At 39.9% G+C, this 16,844-nt stretch overlaps 6 protein-coding genes across 7 annotated transcripts; 2 read left to right on the forward strand and 4 right to left on the reverse strand.

Annotated features, from left to right (window-relative positions):
- Positions 1-6: 6 nt before the first annotated feature.
- On the forward strand, positions 7-2,233 carry Atac1 (Ada2a-containing complex component 1). The gene is made up of 4 exons (XM_011317020.1): positions 7-190; positions 284-1,236; positions 1,316-1,711; positions 1,801-2,233. The coding sequence occupies exons 2-4, from the start codon at positions 865-867 to the stop codon at positions 2,176-2,178; spliced, it is 1,146 nt and encodes a 381-aa protein (XP_011315322.1). The 5' UTR covers positions 7-190; positions 284-864; the 3' UTR covers positions 2,179-2,233.
- Positions 2,181-3,703, reverse strand: LOC105274135 (queuine tRNA-ribosyltransferase subunit QTRTD1 homolog). The gene is made up of 3 exons (XM_011317018.1): positions 3,423-3,703; positions 3,201-3,347; positions 2,181-3,133 (listed from the first exon to the last, which is right to left on the reverse strand). The coding sequence occupies exons 1-3, from the start codon at positions 3,534-3,536 to the stop codon at positions 2,225-2,227; spliced, it is 1,170 nt and encodes a 389-aa protein (XP_011315320.1). The 5' UTR covers positions 3,537-3,703; the 3' UTR covers positions 2,181-2,224.
- A 120-nt stretch (positions 3,704-3,823) lies between these two features.
- Positions 3,824-9,955, forward strand: Unr (cold shock domain-containing Unr). Its single transcript, XM_011317017.1, has 8 exons — positions 3,824-4,050; positions 4,645-6,265; positions 6,352-7,163; positions 7,239-7,512; positions 7,592-7,831; positions 7,910-8,115; positions 8,191-8,775; positions 8,855-9,955. The coding sequence occupies exons 2-8, from the start codon at positions 5,873-5,875 to the stop codon at positions 9,024-9,026; spliced, it is 2,682 nt and encodes an 893-aa protein (XP_011315319.1). The 5' UTR covers positions 3,824-4,050; positions 4,645-5,872; the 3' UTR covers positions 9,027-9,955.
- LOC105274133 (multiple epidermal growth factor-like domains protein 6) lies at positions 9,472-12,468 on the reverse strand. Its single transcript, XM_011317016.1, has 5 exons — positions 12,454-12,468; positions 11,507-11,772; positions 11,072-11,209; positions 10,879-11,010; positions 9,472-10,721 (listed from the first exon to the last, which is right to left on the reverse strand). The coding sequence occupies exons 2-5, from the start codon at positions 11,547-11,549 to the stop codon at positions 10,657-10,659; spliced, it is 378 nt and encodes a 125-aa protein (XP_011315318.1). The 5' UTR covers positions 11,550-11,772; positions 12,454-12,468; the 3' UTR covers positions 9,472-10,656.
- On the reverse strand, positions 11,811-14,445 carry LOC105274132 (suppressor APC domain-containing protein 2). The gene is made up of 5 exons (XM_011317015.1): positions 13,286-14,445; positions 13,080-13,226; positions 12,808-13,020; positions 12,586-12,733; positions 11,811-12,524 (listed from the first exon to the last, which is right to left on the reverse strand). Exons 1-4 carry the CDS (start codon positions 14,201-14,203, stop codon positions 12,587-12,589), a joined length of 1,425 nt encoding a protein of 474 aa, XP_011315317.1. The 5' UTR covers positions 14,204-14,445; the 3' UTR covers positions 11,811-12,524; position 12,586.
- A 223-nt stretch (positions 14,446-14,668) lies between these two features.
- Positions 14,669-16,754, reverse strand: LOC105274131 (uncharacterized). 2 transcript variants are annotated; one of them, XM_011317013.1, is made up of 2 exons: positions 16,153-16,754; positions 14,669-15,440 (listed from the first exon to the last, which is right to left on the reverse strand). In XM_011317013.1, exons 1-2 carry the CDS (start codon positions 16,302-16,304, stop codon positions 15,161-15,163), a joined length of 432 nt encoding a protein of 143 aa, XP_011315315.1. In that variant the 5' UTR covers positions 16,305-16,754; the 3' UTR covers positions 14,669-15,160. The 2 variants fall into 2 exon arrangements, with proteins under 2 accessions (XP_011315315.1, XP_011315316.1); XM_011317014.1 differs by lacking the exon at positions 16,153-16,754 and adding an exon at positions 15,996-16,131.
- Between the last annotated feature and the right edge of the window lie 90 nt (positions 16,755-16,844).

The following is a 16,844-nucleotide window of genomic DNA, read 5'->3' on the forward strand; positions in this document are numbered from 1 at the left end:
CGTGGTTCGGGCAGTGGATCTGGCGCAGGACGTGGTGCCGGAGCCGGTAGCGGCTCAGGAAGTGGAGCTGGTGCCGGCAGTGGATCAGGTCGTGGTTCGGGTAGCGGAGCGGGCGCAGGGTCTGGTAGGGGCTCAGGATCCGGTGTCGGTATAGGCCGAAGTACTCGATCCAGTTGGAGCCATACTTTAGGTGCTCTTCTATTTACAATTATTAAATTTCGATTATATTATTTTTCAATAATCTTGAACATTCTATAAAACCCAACTTTTTACATTTTTTCAGGTCCAAGAAGCAGTTTATGGATTGCTGTCATGAATGAAGGTGTCTGCACTTGTCTTGCACGACTCCCTAGAGATTAGTTTGCCACCTAAAAAATGGCTCATAGATTTCACTAAGTAGTCGAAAACGATATCATATTTTTTTTGAAGATTCATTATAGAATATCCATGAGCACAATTAAATCACGATATGATACTATTTAATATTAGGAAAAACACATGCTGCACTATACAAAAATCACTCAATGCACTTGTTTTGTACGTATTACATCGAACAGTAATGGCACTAAATAAATTTATTTATGCACTGCATGAACTGAAATTCTGTGACAATCTTCATCATTTGCCCACCCGAAAAATTTAAACTTCCCGGGAATACCAGCATGCTCGATCATTGAAAAAGGCAATTGACTAAAGTAGAGGTTTGAGGTTCTACAGTTATCTACAGTAGCGTAGCGCGCTCCCTTTCTTGGGATGCAGTACTACGATGCCGTTGGGGTTAGTCAAACCCCCAGAACTGAGCCTTTACTTTAGTCAATCCTCGTTGGCTCTCACAATTGTAAATGAGAGAATAACAATAAAAGTATGGAATCCGAGGACGACAACCGTGAATTTTACTTCGAGTCCGATCATCTCGCATTAAAAGGCAACAAAGACTACATGTCATTGTTGCAAACAATTGTGATGTTGGAGGCTCAAAGGGCCCAGGCAATTCGCGACCTGGACACATTGCTCTCGTACCGAGCAAAAGCAATGCAAGACCCGATATCGTTCGTTTCAGAGTTGCAAAATGGTAATCTCCCGGAATTACCAGGGCGTCATAAAATTCCAGATATTCCATACATAGATTGGAGTGCGTATAATATCACTGGGCCAGACTCTCGAATAAAACCACAAACAAGACATGGAAATGTTATTCCACAGCTGCAAGTTAAGCCGGAGCCAGACGATGGAAAGGTAAATATAATTCAAAAAATATAAAGACAAGAATAAGATTTCCCCTTTACCTGTTTCTTGTTGTAATCGAATTTTTAAGATTCTCGTTCGTGGTCGAGCATTCGATGAGAGTAAACCTGAGACTTTTAATCAATTGTGGACTGCTGAAGAGCAGCGTCGACTGGAGGAATTATTAGTGGAATATCCTCCGGAGGAGGTCGAGATGAAGAGATGGACTAAAATAGCAAACGCCTTGGGTAATCGAACACCTAAACAAGTTTCCAGTCGAGTGCAGAAATATTTCATAAAGCTTCTGAAAGCTGGCCTGCCGATTCCAGGGCGAGGGCCGAAGGTTAAGACTGATTTTAAAAAAGGTGTTCATCATCGCAATCTCAAAGGATTATTTAGAAGATCGACATTCTTCCCCCATCAGGACAATGATTATGAAGAGAGAGAGGAGACGAGATCCCATCCCTCGATCACAACAGAAGATTCGGTAGCTGCAACACATTCAATTAATTCATTCATTTATAAACTATATTTTATTCTCGCAATTAAATGGAGATATTATAAATAATTTTACAGGAGGATGATGCATGTGCCAGTACCAGTGCAGAAGAAACGTCAGATTTACGACAAATTCAACTGCTCAAAAGAATAAAAGCAGAAAAGGAGGAGCAAGGGCCACTGTATCAACACTTCGGTTATAAGTGCTCGATCTGCAACGAGGAGCCTTTGAAGGGGACTCGTTGGCACTGCACCGAGTGCCCTGACGTTGACCTCTGTGGAGACTGTGCTGTAGCCCAGATGGAAGCTGTCAATCCCATCCACACTCCCATGCACAGACTCGCGGATATTCGTCCACCAGAATGCTCCAGGAGTTATGACACAGATTATTACCCTCAGAATTTCGACGACTCCTCTTCCTATAATTATCTCGATCCGAATTTCTTACCAGGATAATGTCAATGTATCGATGATTTATTCAGCTCAAAAATATTTTCCAATGTCACGAGAATTGGTTTAAAAACCGGTGTTTGAATTCTTTAAACTTCCCGTTTTTTATATTCTCTCGAATCGCCTTGAAGAACTCCAGATATACGTGTGTGTTGTGGATCATAAGGAGAACAGAGCAGAGAAGTTCTTTGGTATTGTGGAGATGATTGAGGTACGCCCTGGAGTGATTTCGACAGGTCAAGCACTGGCACTCGTTGCATATAGGGGAGAAATCATCCACGTAGCATTTATCTGCCACGGAAATGGCCAATTCAGTTTTGTAATCGTCTCCATGGTTGTGCGAGTCACACATGAATGTGAGTGCCTTGAAATTTTCAGTCATCACGTAAGGGTATGACGAATCGAAAACATCCACTCCAGAATCGATGAGCTCCAGAATCACATGGGGACTCCAGGAGCCCATGGACACCTTCAATTTCTCAGGGGGGAGTAAAGCCAATGTGTGTTGCACAACTTCCTTGATTGTCTCAAACGAAATGTTCTGGACTTCGGGTCCATTGACGTGAAGCCCGTCGATGACGTACCCCTCAAGATTTTTCTCCCTCAGAAAATTAGCCGATACTTCACGAGCCCTCAAATCATATCCTCCCTCAACTGCCCCCAGGAGGCAAGTCTTCTTCAGAATTTCTGAACTCTTGTGTCTCTCCAGACATTTTTCGAACTGTCGTTTACTCCTGTCTACGACTTTCATTATTTTTTTCTCATTCGTTTTCTCGTTGCTATCCCCATCGCATAGGCCTACGTAGATATCAGGTTTGAATGCCTCTACAATATCCATGTAAATGTCTGGAGATACGGGGTGATGTCCATGCTTCGTCCAGATCGCTGTTGTAATATGTTTCTGGTGTCCATGAGGAGACACCTCGGAGGAGTCCTGAATTGTCAATATTGTCGGGTATTCCTGGGAAAATTATTGAACAATTCGAACAATCGGTATTACTGTCAATCCCTGTTGATTACACACTTACTTTCATACCAACGAACTCACTGAACGAGTCAGATTGTTTAACAGCTTCAACCATTGTTAATGTCGTTGGTAAACTAACAGACAACATGTGCTGCTCGTCTGTCAACATTTTAAAGACATCTTTCGTCAGGTGCGGTACACTCCCTCTCTACAATTATAATTTTATATTAGGAAATTGTACATTTTTTCACTAAAAAATGTCGAAAAAATAAATGAACTATACCCTTGTATACAGCACGAGCAGAGGTGTCTCGAAAATAGCCTCTGGAAATTTTTCCAACTCCGAGAGACTTCCCAGTCTTGCACAACGACTCACAGAATCGGTAATGAACTTCATCGTTTGTTTATGAATTAAATAATTGCTATTACAATCATTTAATTTGGAGTCATCCAGATTTATGGAATAACATGTGGCTTTGCTTTCGCATTGTTTATTACGGATTCACAAGTTGCGATGGATTTAAACAACTTCCGGTTCCGATTTATGAACATTTATAAATTTCCTCGCGGAAAATTCGAATTGTCATTTTTTCTCAGTTATGAATATTTTTCATTTGAAAATGGAATATTTTAGATGGAGCTGGTCAAGGGGACATTGCAGGTGGAGGTATTTTATTGTTTAATTAATTAGAATAATTTATTTTGAAGGGGGGAAATGTTATGGGGTGAATGGTGAAGGTGGAGGGGAATAGAATAGTTTTTTCTTTTGGCAACTCCTGGAATTTTGGAGCAAATGGAGTGAAGGTTGGGGTGCATTTGATGGGGACGTGGACGCAGCTGTATGAACATGAAAATCCGTAAGTGTTGACATTCAACATGGCGGCATGTCGTCAGTGCTGTGCTGTGTCGTGGTAAGTTTAATAAACCCTTTTATAATAATCTGGCTGCGAGTTTTGTACACGAATAATCCATCCCGAATTAGCATAAAACTCGTTGAATCCCTCGAGCGAATAAAAAGGATTTTCCCTGGAGTAGGAGTGACAGAAAATCCGAATCGTGTCACGGAAAAAAAATGTAGAATAAACTAAAACTGCCGACTGCTGATGAACTCAATGTATAGTACATATGTACCACTACATGTAGATGACAAATGGGCGAAAAAACAGGGAATTATAACGGTTGATTATTTATTGTTGACTAAAATCCGCGGAATTTCTGTACATATGCTGGGGGATTGGTCTCTGGGGTGTGATTATTTAAGTTCGGATTGATATCGGGGTATGGGAAATTAATCATTGGCATTCACGCACGTCTAGTTTACGAATGTGTCAGTGAAGAAGCGGAAGAAACCTGACAAAAACCAGAGTAACATCATAACCTACCCTCTATCGCTTTCTTTTTGTCCTCAATAATTCAATGAAAACAACTCGCAGTCATATGCCTACTGATAAATCCCATCATCTCGATAATTTTCATAAACAAATACTGTGTTCTTTTATTTTCAGCTTGTGTAATTGTTAGTTTAGGACAATTTTTGAAACCAACGCTCACTGTAAATTCCACATTAAAGAAAAAGCTGAAGAACAAAAAGAAACGCAAAAAATATTATAACGACTATTAAAAAAACAAAGTTTATCGTAACGACACAACCACACTCAGCACGCATTGAAGACATCTGAGGATTTTCATGCCAACAATTATCCTCTAACAATAAATTCAAGATAACATTCAAAAAAAAAATTTACAAACTGTTTTTTTTTTCGTTTGAAATTCTTTTTTACATGAATGAGAAAGAAATAATAATCAACGGAGTATGACTAATGTGGAAGTTAATACGAAGATAATAGTTTTCCTCGAGGAGCCTGTATTGATGGATCAACTGTCGAGAAATAACGAAGTAAAATAAATTTTTAATTGAAAATCAAGTAAACGCGTAACTGTGTGTCCAACTCAAGTGAACTGTGCTATAATTTTTCCATTCGTTAAATTGAGTATTAAAGAAACTAAAACATAACAGTTTACATTAATTTGTTCGTTTGTATGTACGTTGGTTCGTTGAGCCAACATAATTTGAATAAAAAAATTTAAAAAAGTGGCGGGATCGGGTAAAATCAGTGATTGTAATTATGGCTGATGCTATACTGCTCTTCATCACTTAATGAGAAGGGAAAAATTCAATTAACTATTCAATCCAAAGGACACTCCAATTATTACAAACGAGTGCCAAATATTTTGTTTCTGTGTCAAACCGACAACCACAAAGGAGGAGAGAATAAAATCCCCCAAACGGCCCCCCTCGAAGTCCCTCGTTCATCAATAAATAAAAAAAATCAAGTTCTTGTAACGTCCTAATAATTGAATTCAAAAGGAGAAGGTGAAAAATTAAAAAGCAGAATAAAAAGCAGAAAGAAGTTTAAAAAAAAAAGGGAAACGAACGATTTAAGGTACCAAGAACCATTCTGTGATATCTATGTTAACACTTAAATACTATTGAAAAGACTAAAAAATTTCTAATTATAAGTAAAACAAAAAAAAGAAGGAAATATATTGTGCGATCAAGTGCACGCGATAGGCAGGAGACGGGAGCGAGCCTGCCTTCGCCAAAGAGATAGAGAAAACTACGAAAAAGGGATAAAAAAAAAATTAATAAAAAGAAAAAAAGATAAATAATAAACTAATAAAGAAGAATTGAAAGATAGGAGTGGAAAATTTTAATTGAAGAATTGAATAAAAATGTCGAACAATCCTCAGTGGAAGAGTTTCCAGCCGCCAATCATGAACTCTGACCCAGCTATTCTCGACTATAAGTCAATGTCAATACCGACCAAGAGCATTGTCGGTGGTACTCAGTCAACAAACAGTCATTACCGCAATGGTACGAGTTATGGTGGTGATGTCCATGGCTACATGGGCTCACCACCAGACAGTGGAAAAATATCGTACACCTCTTATGCACCATCAATGTCACCACGCAATGGTACAAGCAGTACCAGATACCCAAATCGTCCCCTCGGTATGGAAAATAATACGCAATACACACCAGAAACAGTCACCAATAATTCATCTTATCAAGATCAGTCTGCTAACCAGGGGCCACGTGAAGCCGGTATCATCGAAAAATTACTGGTAATGTATCTGTTTAATCCGTGATATAATTCATGTCGTGATAAGGGAGTGGAGTATTTTACTGAAGGCATTGGTTTCTTTCACAGCATTCTTACGGATTTATCCAGTGCTGCGAGAGACAGGCACGATTGTTTTTCCACTTTAGCCAATTCAGTGGTACAATCGAGCACCTCAAAATAGGTGATCCCGTTGAGTTTGAGATGACGTACGATCGTAGAACTGGAAAGCCAATAGCAAGTATCGTTAATAAAATAGCACCTGAAGTTGTGCTAAGTGAGGAGAGAGTCACTGGTAATGTAACAACTGAATTGCCAGCTAGTGGTGATTCTCAGGGACGAATTAGCTATGAGAATCGTGGAGAATGTTTCTTTCTCCCATATACCAAAGACGATGTCGAGGGAAATGTTACTTTACGAGCTGGTGATAAAGTATCCTTTCAAATAGCGACTAATCAACGGGGAAATTTGGGTGCATGTCACGTGCGATCTGAGAATCCAGCCCATCCAGTTCGTTATCGTGGTGTTGTATGCTCGATGAAAGAGAGCTTTGGATTTATCGAGCGGGCTGATGTCGTTAAAGAGATATTTTTTCACTTCAGTGAAGCTAAAACAGTTAAAGAGGAGTTGAAATTGGGTGATGACGTTGAATTTATCATTCAAACACGCAATGGAAAAGAAGTTGCGTGCAATATAACGAAATTACCACCGGGTTCGATAGTATTTGAGGAAGTTAATAATGAAATAATGAAGGGACAAGTGTTGAAGCCACTGGAGAGGGGAAATGCTGCACGTCATCAGAACGATCCACTGCCTGGTCGTATACGCTATAGAGCGCCAGATTATTCCGAAGTTGAAGTGCCATTTGGGGATAAGGATCAGAAGGGCGATTTTACTCTCAAGTAATTGATTTATTTTCTATCTTTAATCTTGGGGTGGATGATTGGGCTTTAATATTTGTGAATGGTCTTATTCAGGCACGGCGATTGGGTGCAATTCTTAATAGCTACTGATACCAGGGATCAATTGAAAAGGGCCACTGAAATATCACTATTGCCAGAATCATTCGCTGTCTCCGGGGAGAGACGTGAGCAGGGGGTTATTGCAGCTCTCAAGGATGGATTTGGCTTTATTAGATGCGTCGACCGAGATACCAGACTTTTTTTCCATTTCAATGAAGTACTTGACATTGATCGAGAAATAAGTGTCGGGGATGAGGTGGAGTTTACGGTCATTCAAGTGGGACTCTGTGTCAGTAAATTATATTTTTTGAGTTATTATTTGGGGATTTAGGGGCTCTCGGAGGAATTCAATGGTTTATTATTTACAGGATGCACCGACATTCTTCGGTAATATGCGTCACAGTGCCATCAGGCTCAAACACTTGCCTCCTGGTACTGTTCAGTTTGAGACTGTTACTGAGAGCGATGTACTTGGGAGCATCATTCAAGATGTCAATGGCATGGAGCCTGGATTAATCGGGTACGCTGATAAAGATGGCACGCAAAAGAGCATTATTTTCTTTGCCAAGGATTGCGATCCTAAGAGTGTCCCTAAATTGAATGAAAAGGTAGAAATTTAAAGAGAAATTAATGTCAATTTCACAATAAACAATAGATTCATGAATTTTCACTTGATCAATTGCCAGGTTAAATTCAGTATCTGTCAGGTGAAGAGAAATAAGGAATTGGTGGCAGTCGATATCTCGCTGCTGAATCCGCCTGTTGAAAAACCACAGAATGGAAGTGACAAATCGGTGGGTCAAATTTATCAGGGTTTTATTGCAGCTCTCAAAGATGGTTTTGGCTTCATTGAGACTGTTAATCATGAGAAAGAAATATTTTTTCACTTTAGGTGAGTCAAATTCGCGATGAAAGAGGAGATGATTGAAACTTGAGCAATAATGAGAATAATTTTTCCTCGTTGTAGCACTTTTGATGGTGATGCGGGCAATTTAGAGCTTGGAGCTGAAATAGAGTGTACAGTGAATACAGGAAATGGTCGAAGTACTGGTGGATGTATAGCAGCTGAATCAGTGCGTGCTGTTGCTCGTGGAACAATACCACGTGCTGCAGCTGTCAGTGAAGTGATCGAAGGAATTGTTGTGAGGCCTCTTCGCAGTGCGAATCCTGATCAGCAGGAGTACGCTGGCCTGATTAAATTACAATCGATCAATGACGATGACAACGCACCTGAATACGAATTTGGAATAATGGGATTGTTGAACAAACGTGAATTGCTGCAGATCAACGATCCTGTGCAGTTTCAAATCGACGCGGAGGGCCATGCTTGCAATATCGTTGCTGTTAGAAAGAAGAGAATTGCAACTGTTGACGCCATTAAGGCAGCCTTTGGCTTTCTTGCATACGAGGTTGACGAGGGAAAGAAACTTTTCTTTCATATGACTGAAGTTAAGGATAATGCAACACTACAGCCTGGTGATAGAGTTGAATTCGTTCTTGTTACTAATCAGAGGAATGGAAAATCATCGGCTTGTAATGTGACACGACTGAGGTGTGTGTTGATATTTTTGTGGAAGAAATCCTAACAGTTGCATTCCCTTAAATGCCATTTGTTATTAAAATTTTTACAGTGGGGAATCTGTACAACAACGACCTGAACGCCTGATCAGCCGACTTCGCACTGTTTCCCTGGAAGATGCAGGCCCCAAATTGACTGTTATCAGGCAGCCCAAAGGTCCAGACGGCACACGTGGATTCACTCAAGAACGCGCCCAACGTTTTGCTGGATGCATCGAGGAATAGAGGAAGTGAGACTCAACATCAATGATTGAAATGGAGGCTATCCCATCCGTCGTTGAAGTAATTATTATTTTTAGTCCACGTTGATGCCGAGATTAAGATTGTAAACGTTTGCCAAATCAAGACTTATTGTTTAAATCGAAATCGGGACGAGTAGGGAAACGTTAGACAGTGCGTTAGTAAATGGCGAATTGGGTATTTGATATTTGTCAACGAGAACAACGAGCCATACTTTAATAAATCCGCGATAACGGCACACTTTTACATCATGATGAATAAGAAAATAATGTGTTATTTATTTAGAAGCGCGTTTTCTCGACAGACTTTTCATTTTATTAATTTCCGTCAACCTGAGATCGAAGAAACGGCGCCTTCCATCGAATTGTTTTTCTCTCATTAGTTAATTGTACAATTATTATCGATTGATTTACATGTATCCATCCATTAATTTTTTTTTCTTCGGTTTATCACGTAAATAACAATCTTTTTTTATTAGCGGAAGGAAAATTGTGGTAAATTAAGTTAACGTAAAGTGAAGAGATAAATGCGTGACAAACAAATAATGAACAAAACCCCGCGGCTCTCTAACAACCCATTGAGGTGCCGGATCACAAAAATTTCAACATTGCCTGAGCGAAAATTTGAGAAAATATGTACATGAGAATGAAAAACAAACGGATCATTTTACTGTTATCTGAGCAAATGTGGATGAAAGTGCGTATGAATGCGCGTGTGTATGTGATAATACAGAGGGAAAATCAAGTACGAGAGAAATGAAAATATTCCCGTAAATTTGCAGCGTGACGCCGGATAGTGGAGAACAAATGTAAACAATACGTATCACAAATAAATTTCAAACTAAATGCGCGTATTACACCGCATTGCCTGTTTATCAAGATGATTCGAAAAAAAAAATGTGTAAAACGAAAGAAGTAATTGAATTAAAATGAAAATTAAAACCATTGAAGAACAAGTGAAAACTGGCCACCAGTTTGTTCTAGATAATATATTATATATGAATATATAAATACGTTGTTAAGTTCCTCATGCAGTCACGTGTTAAAAAAAAAACGAGTGAATCAAATTAGTATAATGAATTCAAGTTGAAAACCAGAAGAAAAATATAATAGCGGGAAGAGAGGAAGTGATACCCGTAAAAATTACCGGGAAATTAATGGAAAAATCATAATGGCAATTTTCTAATATGTTTGCCGTTTACGTTTTTAGTAAACAAAATATGGAAACAATAATGAAACGACAGAGGTAAGCATGGCATTAATTGTAATAGTGTGATAGTGAGGGGGAGGGGTAATCACACTTGATTAATTGAGGCGTTCGCGGATACCAAGTGTGCTTGCATCGGAGCCCATTCGATGAAACCATAACGAGAAAAGAAACCAAAAAAAAACGAGAAAAAAAAACGCTGTAAAATTATTGATGAATAAACCTTGCAAGCAATAATAAAATCTCTCAATCGTTTCTCTCAATGATTAAGATATCGTTTAATTTCATTTATTGTTTTATGTACAGTATCAGTGGGAAAAAATTCATTCTTTCTGATAATAACGAAGTAAGTGGAGTTGAGAAAAAAAAAACATGCAGAGTAGATTTATTCGAGTTGATTCTATGGAATTCAGATAACGACGCACTCGTATGGGAATGGTCCACGGAATTTCAGACCATTTGGTCCAGGACACGCTGTGAATAGAAATTGTTTATCATTAAATATTGACACAGAAATTGAAGAAATCCGAGAAAATCATCCGCCGGAGAATTTTATTGGAGTTTGATTTATTTTCCAATAGATATTCCCGTAGGATTTTTGCATCGGTGGCAATAGAAAATTGATGATTACGTCTTTCACAGCGTGCGCCGTAATATCCAGTGCCCTCGCATTGACACTTGTACCCTGGCTCTTGAGAAATTTGAAGACACGAGCCGTCATGAAGACAGGGCCGCTGACGACTGCAAATATCGTGACGGCGACCTAAAGTTGAGATAAAATGATTGATTAAATCGATCATCGATCGATTATTTGAAATTGTTACCTTTTAGGGCCATTTTACAGGACTCATTCGAGTCGTATCTGTACTCTGCCTTGCAGCCGTACCCGCAGCTGCATTGATTATTAAAAATCCTACACCCATGTCTCATCTGATCGAGATCACAGCCCTCCACGAGCACTCCTGATTAAAATTCAGTATCGATTATCATCGAATTTATCATCGGGCAGGGGGTGATTGCATACCAAGAATCACCGGATGCACTCGACAACTACTTCCCACTCATTAAATATATATAGCGCGCACAGATAAGGATTTAAGTACCCCTGGGGTACTTCATCCAGCATCTAGAGCACTCATTTTATTTATTATTTATAAAAATATGGGAAAGCTGTCGCGCGCATTACGAATAATCGGAGAAATTTCCCGCGAGAGAAATTTAAATAATTGCAGAAAGAAATTCAAAGTGAGAGAACTTACCCATTGCGATGATGAGGATAATGCACAGTAAGAACTTTCCCATGATTATCTCTTCTTTTTGGTAATTTTTAACTGGAAAATTTGATTTTTTCTCCGGCGAACGGTCGATCGGTGTTACAGAAATGCCCGCGTGCACTTGAAATTTTAGCGATGGGCCTTTCACGAGATTTTCACGACACGATTTGTGTGACTATGAGGGAATGAATGAGCGAATGAAGACGAGCGCGTGGGGTAGCTTGTATGTTGAAAGAGTCAGCTGTGACGAACTAAAATACAAAAGAAACCTCTGTGGTCTGGGATTCGTGCATGTGCGCGGGGCTTCAAGCCATTGCACTTGCGGCTCCGCCTCTTTTTTTTTTTCTCTTTCTTCCTGTCGTGGTATTTTAAATCAACTCCAGACTCTCTTATTTTATTCATTTTTTGTCTCTGAGATGTCGAGAAAATTGGATTTCTCGTTTTTCAAATTTATTTGACCATCGGGGGAGGGGGAGGAGACGTGAAGGGGACATTGTTTAAAATTGATACCACGAGTACATGGTGAAACGATTTCTGAACGCGTGGGGACAGAGGAAGTTGGATCTTATCAGAGTTGAACTGGTCACAGTAGATATGAGAGAAGACGGGGTATCTATGTGTGTCCATACATTTCTAACGTTTTTCCCTTCTCGGGTGATAATGGAGAAATACTAAGTAATGAAACCAACGGCATGGCCAGTTGATAACAAATTAATTCAGCTAACGAAACACGAGCCGCGATAATGTACCACTATTTCTTGTAATCCACATTCGAAAATAATTCTATTCTGCATTTTACACTCTCTTTATTAGTTCAATAATTTATAATCAACGAAGACAGTAAAAATGATTTAGTTACAATATTTAATGAGTTATTGGACGGATTATAAAGCCAGAGGACTTATAATAACCGATTTTACCCTGTGTCTTACCAGTCGATTACTTGGAATGCTAATTGTTGTGGAATAATCTGGATGAGTCATTTGTCATGGCTTCCTAGATTCTGAAAATATTAATATATAATGTCAAAGTATGATTGAAGTGTGGAACAAGTAAATAGATACCTTACATGAACGTCTGATCGTGCTGCTCGTGGATCATCGTCGATCGACGAGACTGAATCAATCCTGATTGACGACTGTACAACTCCCGCATTAAATTCTCCTTCTCCTGCTCGAGGAGAACTATTTTGTGCCCCTTCTTACTCACTTCCTGCAATACGTCGTTATCAATTCTATTATTAGTACAGATTGTGGATAGAAAAATTGAAAAATGGGATAAATTACTTCGGTTAATCTACGATTCTGCTGCTTCAAGCGTGCCATCATGTCTTGACTTAATTGGGTTGAGCTTGGAGTGCTGAGGAAGGCGAGGTTCATGTGCATTGGCAGTCCACCACGTTCCCAACTCGTTATCAGAGCTGCCAAGTGTCGATTTACTTCCAGAACACGAGCTCTCTGCAACTCCAGGCGCTCCTGCTGGGCCTCTGTCCACTGCTCCTGTTGGGAGAATTTATTTATTTCTGGGAAATTGAGGGAAAAAAATCATTATAAAGTACCACGTGGGATCCCATGTTTCCTAGGTGCCTGATTTTCTCCTGAGTCACTGAAATCTGCTTCAAATACCACTCCCTCGCCTTGTCGACTGCTGCAAGACCTTGCAGGAGAACATCTCTCTCTTGTTCGATTTGTTTCATTCTCTTCACCTGAGTTATTAAATTCCGTAAGAAACATTCAATAAAATAACAGACTTATTATCAATTACCAAATTATAATCGATGCCATTCTGCAGAGTGTGTCTCCTAGGCTCTCTCCTGCGTACTGTATTTTTTTTCAAAGGAATGCCAATCTCATTATTCAATATCTCTCCAGCCTTTCCATCTCCAAGAATCCTCTGAGGCCTCAACGAGCTCAAGCTCCTAGAATCTACAGCATAATTACTAGCATTTGGCACCATTTGTCTAGGTTTATCAATGCACTTGTCACCATCACTCATCATCAGTCCCATCTGCCAATTCTGAAGAGCAGTTCTGATTTCTGATTTATCGAAATTGGCAGCTCCAGTCCTTGGGGGTTTAGGTGGTCCAAATGGCTTTATCACTTTCACCTCCTGATTGCTCCTAGCATCGATACTCTCTAATGGAATTTGATTGCTATTCGTTGGATTATCGTTGGCTCCGTAATGGTGATGATGATTGTGATAATGATAAGAATTATTAGGCGGTTCTTTTTTCCCTGGGATTAATTGAGGCATGCTCAGTGTTCTCTGCTGTGAAATGGCATTGGCGTTGTTGGGACGTATGGCAGCTGTATTGGGGGATGTCCAGGTGGTCTTGGTTTGGCCATCTCCTGTCAAAAATGGAGCTGATGGGGGCCTGTTTGGCTGGACACTCTCCCGGGGTTTCTCCTTCATATCGCTCTCATTTTTTATTTGCAAAAGGCACATCTTCAGTCCAGCGCAGAATCTGTCGAAGGACAGCAGACCGTTGGGTGGTGTTATCTTCTTCAAACTCTCGAGGACACCCCTTGGCAAACCCTGGGTACCATCGTCCTGCCAACGCTCCTCAATGTCCGAGTACTTGACGTAACCCGAATTCTGGTCATCCATTATTCGGAAGAGTGTTCTCATTGCTGATAAGAAACTCTTTGGGAGATCATCGGTGGAGGATTGGAGTTGTGCCATGGTGTTTATTAATTCCCGGAATATTGGTTACGATTTTTTGGACTGTCTTGATGATGATGTTGTTTTTATCATTGCGATGAGCCTCAGGTACGTGCAAGCGTGGACGTGACAGCTGCTACATGCGCTGAATGATAAATAATCGATGGGTAATGGATCAATTGTTCTCTAACAGTATCAACCTCACCACACTGACACTTGACATTCTTGCGTCAATTCTCACTCGACACTCTGACAGCGTACGCGTCAACCAAAAACCGCGCCAAATTCAAACCTCCAAAATAGTTAAATAAAATTTCATAGAAATTGACGAGCGACAAAAAGGCCCTTTTGTATTTCAAATCACTTGTTCTATTTTTACCAAATAGATAGATATTTGTAAAATAATTAATTCGATTTATTCACGGGTTTTTTTTTATCGCCAAGTGGGAAGGGTAAAATTTTTTCAGTGCCGATAGAATTCAACAATTGATGTTATTGAACAGATTTATTATCGAATGGCAACATTGAGTTTTAAAAAGCAGGTGATGGAGCGTAAATTATAATGAAATAAATTGTACTGAGGAGGCGTTAGTAATCTACAATAATAATTCCATTGAAAATATTAAGGTTCTCGCATAAAAATCACTTTATTGGTCCCTAATAAACTCCTCTGTAATCCTCCAGCGATGATACTGTGCGATATTCGTGACATTGACCTCTAAAAAATAGTGGTAATAACAACGAATTGACAGGAGCAAGTGGCGCCTCATTTCGGCCCCCAATTAGCCAATTCCCCTCGAGGCATAAATTCTTAACCTCATTTCCAAAATCAATGGAATTCCAAAGATTCAGAGGATTGAGAGCAATGGAAGATTCGTCGCTTTCACTATAAATAAATACAATTCTCATACTAGAAAAAATACGTTACATATATTTTAAAATATAAAATTCTGGTCCCGGGGGAGTGCAAGGAGCGACTCAGACTATCACACACTCGCAGCATTGTTGAGCAAAGTATACACACTTGACACAACATTCATTGTCCTTATCCTGATGATAATCCTTGAATTGATGATTAACACCGTTGTGCCCATTTTTCGTTGGCTCCTTGGTCTGGAGTTCAATGGCGTCTGTCATGTCAGCATCCTTGGATTTACCTGAAGTCGTTGAAATCTCCAGATGTCTGGGTCGTTCCTCGGAAATGTCATGAATCGCTGAGATGGACTCGACAGGTGGTGAGTCCCTTGTCATGATAACACTAGAACAAACACCAGAGCTTGAACAATACTCCAAAAACATCCCCCGAATAATAAAATCCAAAATGCCACGATAACGGGATTATCACTACCATTTGGCCCTGATGAAAGGCTGAATTCTCGTCATTTCTTCGGGAGTTAGATTCGAGTAGAACGACATGATCGAAATAAAACCATCAACTGCTAGTCTTCAGTACATTATTTGATTCTATCAGAGTTAATAGGGTCTAATAAAAGTCAAACATTTTTTTCTTCTCTCTTTCTCTTATGCCTCAAGACTAACGCAAATGGGGCACGTGCGTAATACCGTACACAGAGGGGGGACAAACAGCTGCAACTGACCATCACACTTTCTGCACCCTTATTGTCATGTCCCCTTTCCCCCTCCCTGTACTCAGTATTTTCACGTACACCCACGTACCTCGAGAATTTTATTCCCTCCTCTAGTTCCCCCTGTTCTCAGCATCGTCTTTCACACTGGGCAAATGATATGCGGATGGAGAAGAGAAAAAAAAAACACAGACAATCTATCGTACCGAGGGGAATAAACTGCTTACTTGTACGTTCCGCGTCTTGGTAGGGGACTTTTGAGCTTCATGACTCCAGGAGACACCGAAATCGACCCAAAAGGATCTCAAATTATCAATGCAGCTTCATAGCCCCCGGCTAACAGGAAATATACCCAAAAACATCTGAAGTACTATAGGCACTTACCTGCCCTCCTCCTCGGGTTTGGTCTCATGATGATGTCTGTGTTTTCGGCGGTTCACGAATATCCAGTTGCGATGACGTCTTCGGCCGAATGGATTTTTTGATGTGTTGAAACTGTAACCACGACCTGATCCAAATTTTGATCTCCCGAACATTATGTGGGTGTCGATCGATTTTATTATTTCTTTTTTTTTTCAGGTATGTACGTGAGTCTATGTTTTATTACTCTTCATTACGAGAGAGCGAGGGACTGAACGCAGTATACGCTGGAGTTTGAGAAGATCCCACCTCGAGGCCATCCGCACTCTGTTTTTCCCCCCCACGATAAATCCCTGCACTATACCGTGTACCACTTCTCTTTGGACACTTGAATTACGTCACTCAGTTGAATTGTCAGGGTTTTATTTCCACTGGCATCGGCTGGAGGTGAATGCTCCAGTGTAAAAAATATCACTTCACTTCACTTTGTGGTTTCAAATCGGTTCCCCAAAAACAACACGAAATATAACGTCACGTACTGAATCACAAGATTCAGGTGAGAGATAGATAAATACATTAACAGAGGAATTTATTTAAATATTCTCGTGACTCCTATGAATAAATGGAGTTCGTGGAGATTTATTGATCAATCCCGAATTCGCAATTAATAAAAATAATTTCTGATGATTGAATGTCGAATATTTTAATTATTTTTA

This window comes from Fopius arisanus, unplaced genomic scaffold (assembly GCF_000806365.1).
Source record: "Fopius arisanus strain USDA-PBARC FA_bdor unplaced genomic scaffold, ASM80636v1 scaffold00009, whole genome shotgun sequence".
Classification (NCBI taxonomy): domain Eukaryota; kingdom Metazoa; phylum Arthropoda; class Insecta; order Hymenoptera; family Braconidae; genus Fopius; species Fopius arisanus.

Bases quoted from the DNA above. Each gene is read 5' to 3' on its own strand.
- Atac1 (XM_011317020.1), top strand. From the start codon at position 865: ATGGAATCCGAGGACGACAACCGTGAATTTTACTTCGAGTCCGATCAT. The intron at 1,237-1,315 runs GTAAATATAATT...CGAATTTTTAAG, and splicing joins CGGAGCCAGACGATGGAAAG to ATTCTCGTTCGTGGTCGAGC. The intron at 1,712-1,800 runs GTAGCTGCAACA...ATAATTTTACAG, and splicing joins CGATCACAACAGAAGATTCG to GAGGATGATGCATGTGCCAG.
- LOC105274135 (XM_011317018.1), bottom strand. From the start codon at position 3,536: ATGAAGTTCATTACCGATTCTGTGAGTCGTTGTGCAAGACTGGGAAGT. The intron at 3,348-3,422 runs GTATAGTTCATT...TTATAATTGTAG, and splicing joins TGCTCGTGCTGTATACAAGG to AGAGGGAGTGTACCGCACCT. The intron at 3,134-3,200 runs GTAAGTGTGTAA...TAATTTTCCCAG, and splicing joins GTGAGTTCGTTGGTATGAAA to GAATACCCGACAATATTGAC.
- Unr (XM_011317017.1), top strand. From the start codon at position 5,873: ATGTCGAACAATCCTCAGTGGAAGAGTTTCCAGCCGCCAATCATGAAC. The intron at 6,266-6,351 runs GTAATGTATCTG...TTTCTTTCACAG, and splicing joins GTATCATCGAAAAATTACTG to CATTCTTACGGATTTATCCA. The intron at 8,776-8,854 runs GTGTGTGTTGAT...AAATTTTTACAG, and splicing joins TGTAATGTGACACGACTGAG to TGGGGAATCTGTACAACAAC.
- LOC105274133 (XM_011317016.1), bottom strand. From the start codon at position 11,549: ATGGGAAAGTTCTTACTGTGCATTATCCTCATCATCGCAATGG. The intron at 11,210-11,506 runs GTAAGTTCTCTC...AATTTTAATCAG, and splicing joins TATCCTCATCATCGCAATGG to GAGTGCTCGTGGAGGGCTGT. The intron at 10,722-10,878 runs GTAATCATCAAT...TTCTATTCACAG, and splicing joins CGGCGCACGCTGTGAAAGAC to CGTGTCCTGGACCAAATGGT.
- LOC105274132 (XM_011317015.1), bottom strand. From the start codon at position 14,203: ATGGCACAACTCCAATCCTCCACCGATGATCTCCCAAAGAGTTTCTTA. The intron at 13,227-13,285 runs GTAATTGATAAT...TTAATAACTCAG, and splicing joins ATGGCATCGATTATAATTTG to GTGAAGAGAATGAAACAAAT. The intron at 13,021-13,079 runs GTACTTTATAAT...TTCTCCCAACAG, and splicing joins GAAACATGGGATCCCACGTG to GAGCAGTGGACAGAGGCCCA.
- LOC105274131 (XM_011317013.1), bottom strand. From the start codon at position 16,304: ATGTTCGGGAGATCAAAATTTGGATCAGGTCGTGGTTACAGTTTCAAC. The intron at 15,441-16,152 runs GTAAGTGCCTAT...TGTTTGTTCTAG, and splicing joins AAACCCGAGGAGGAGGGCAG to TGTTATCATGACAAGGGACT.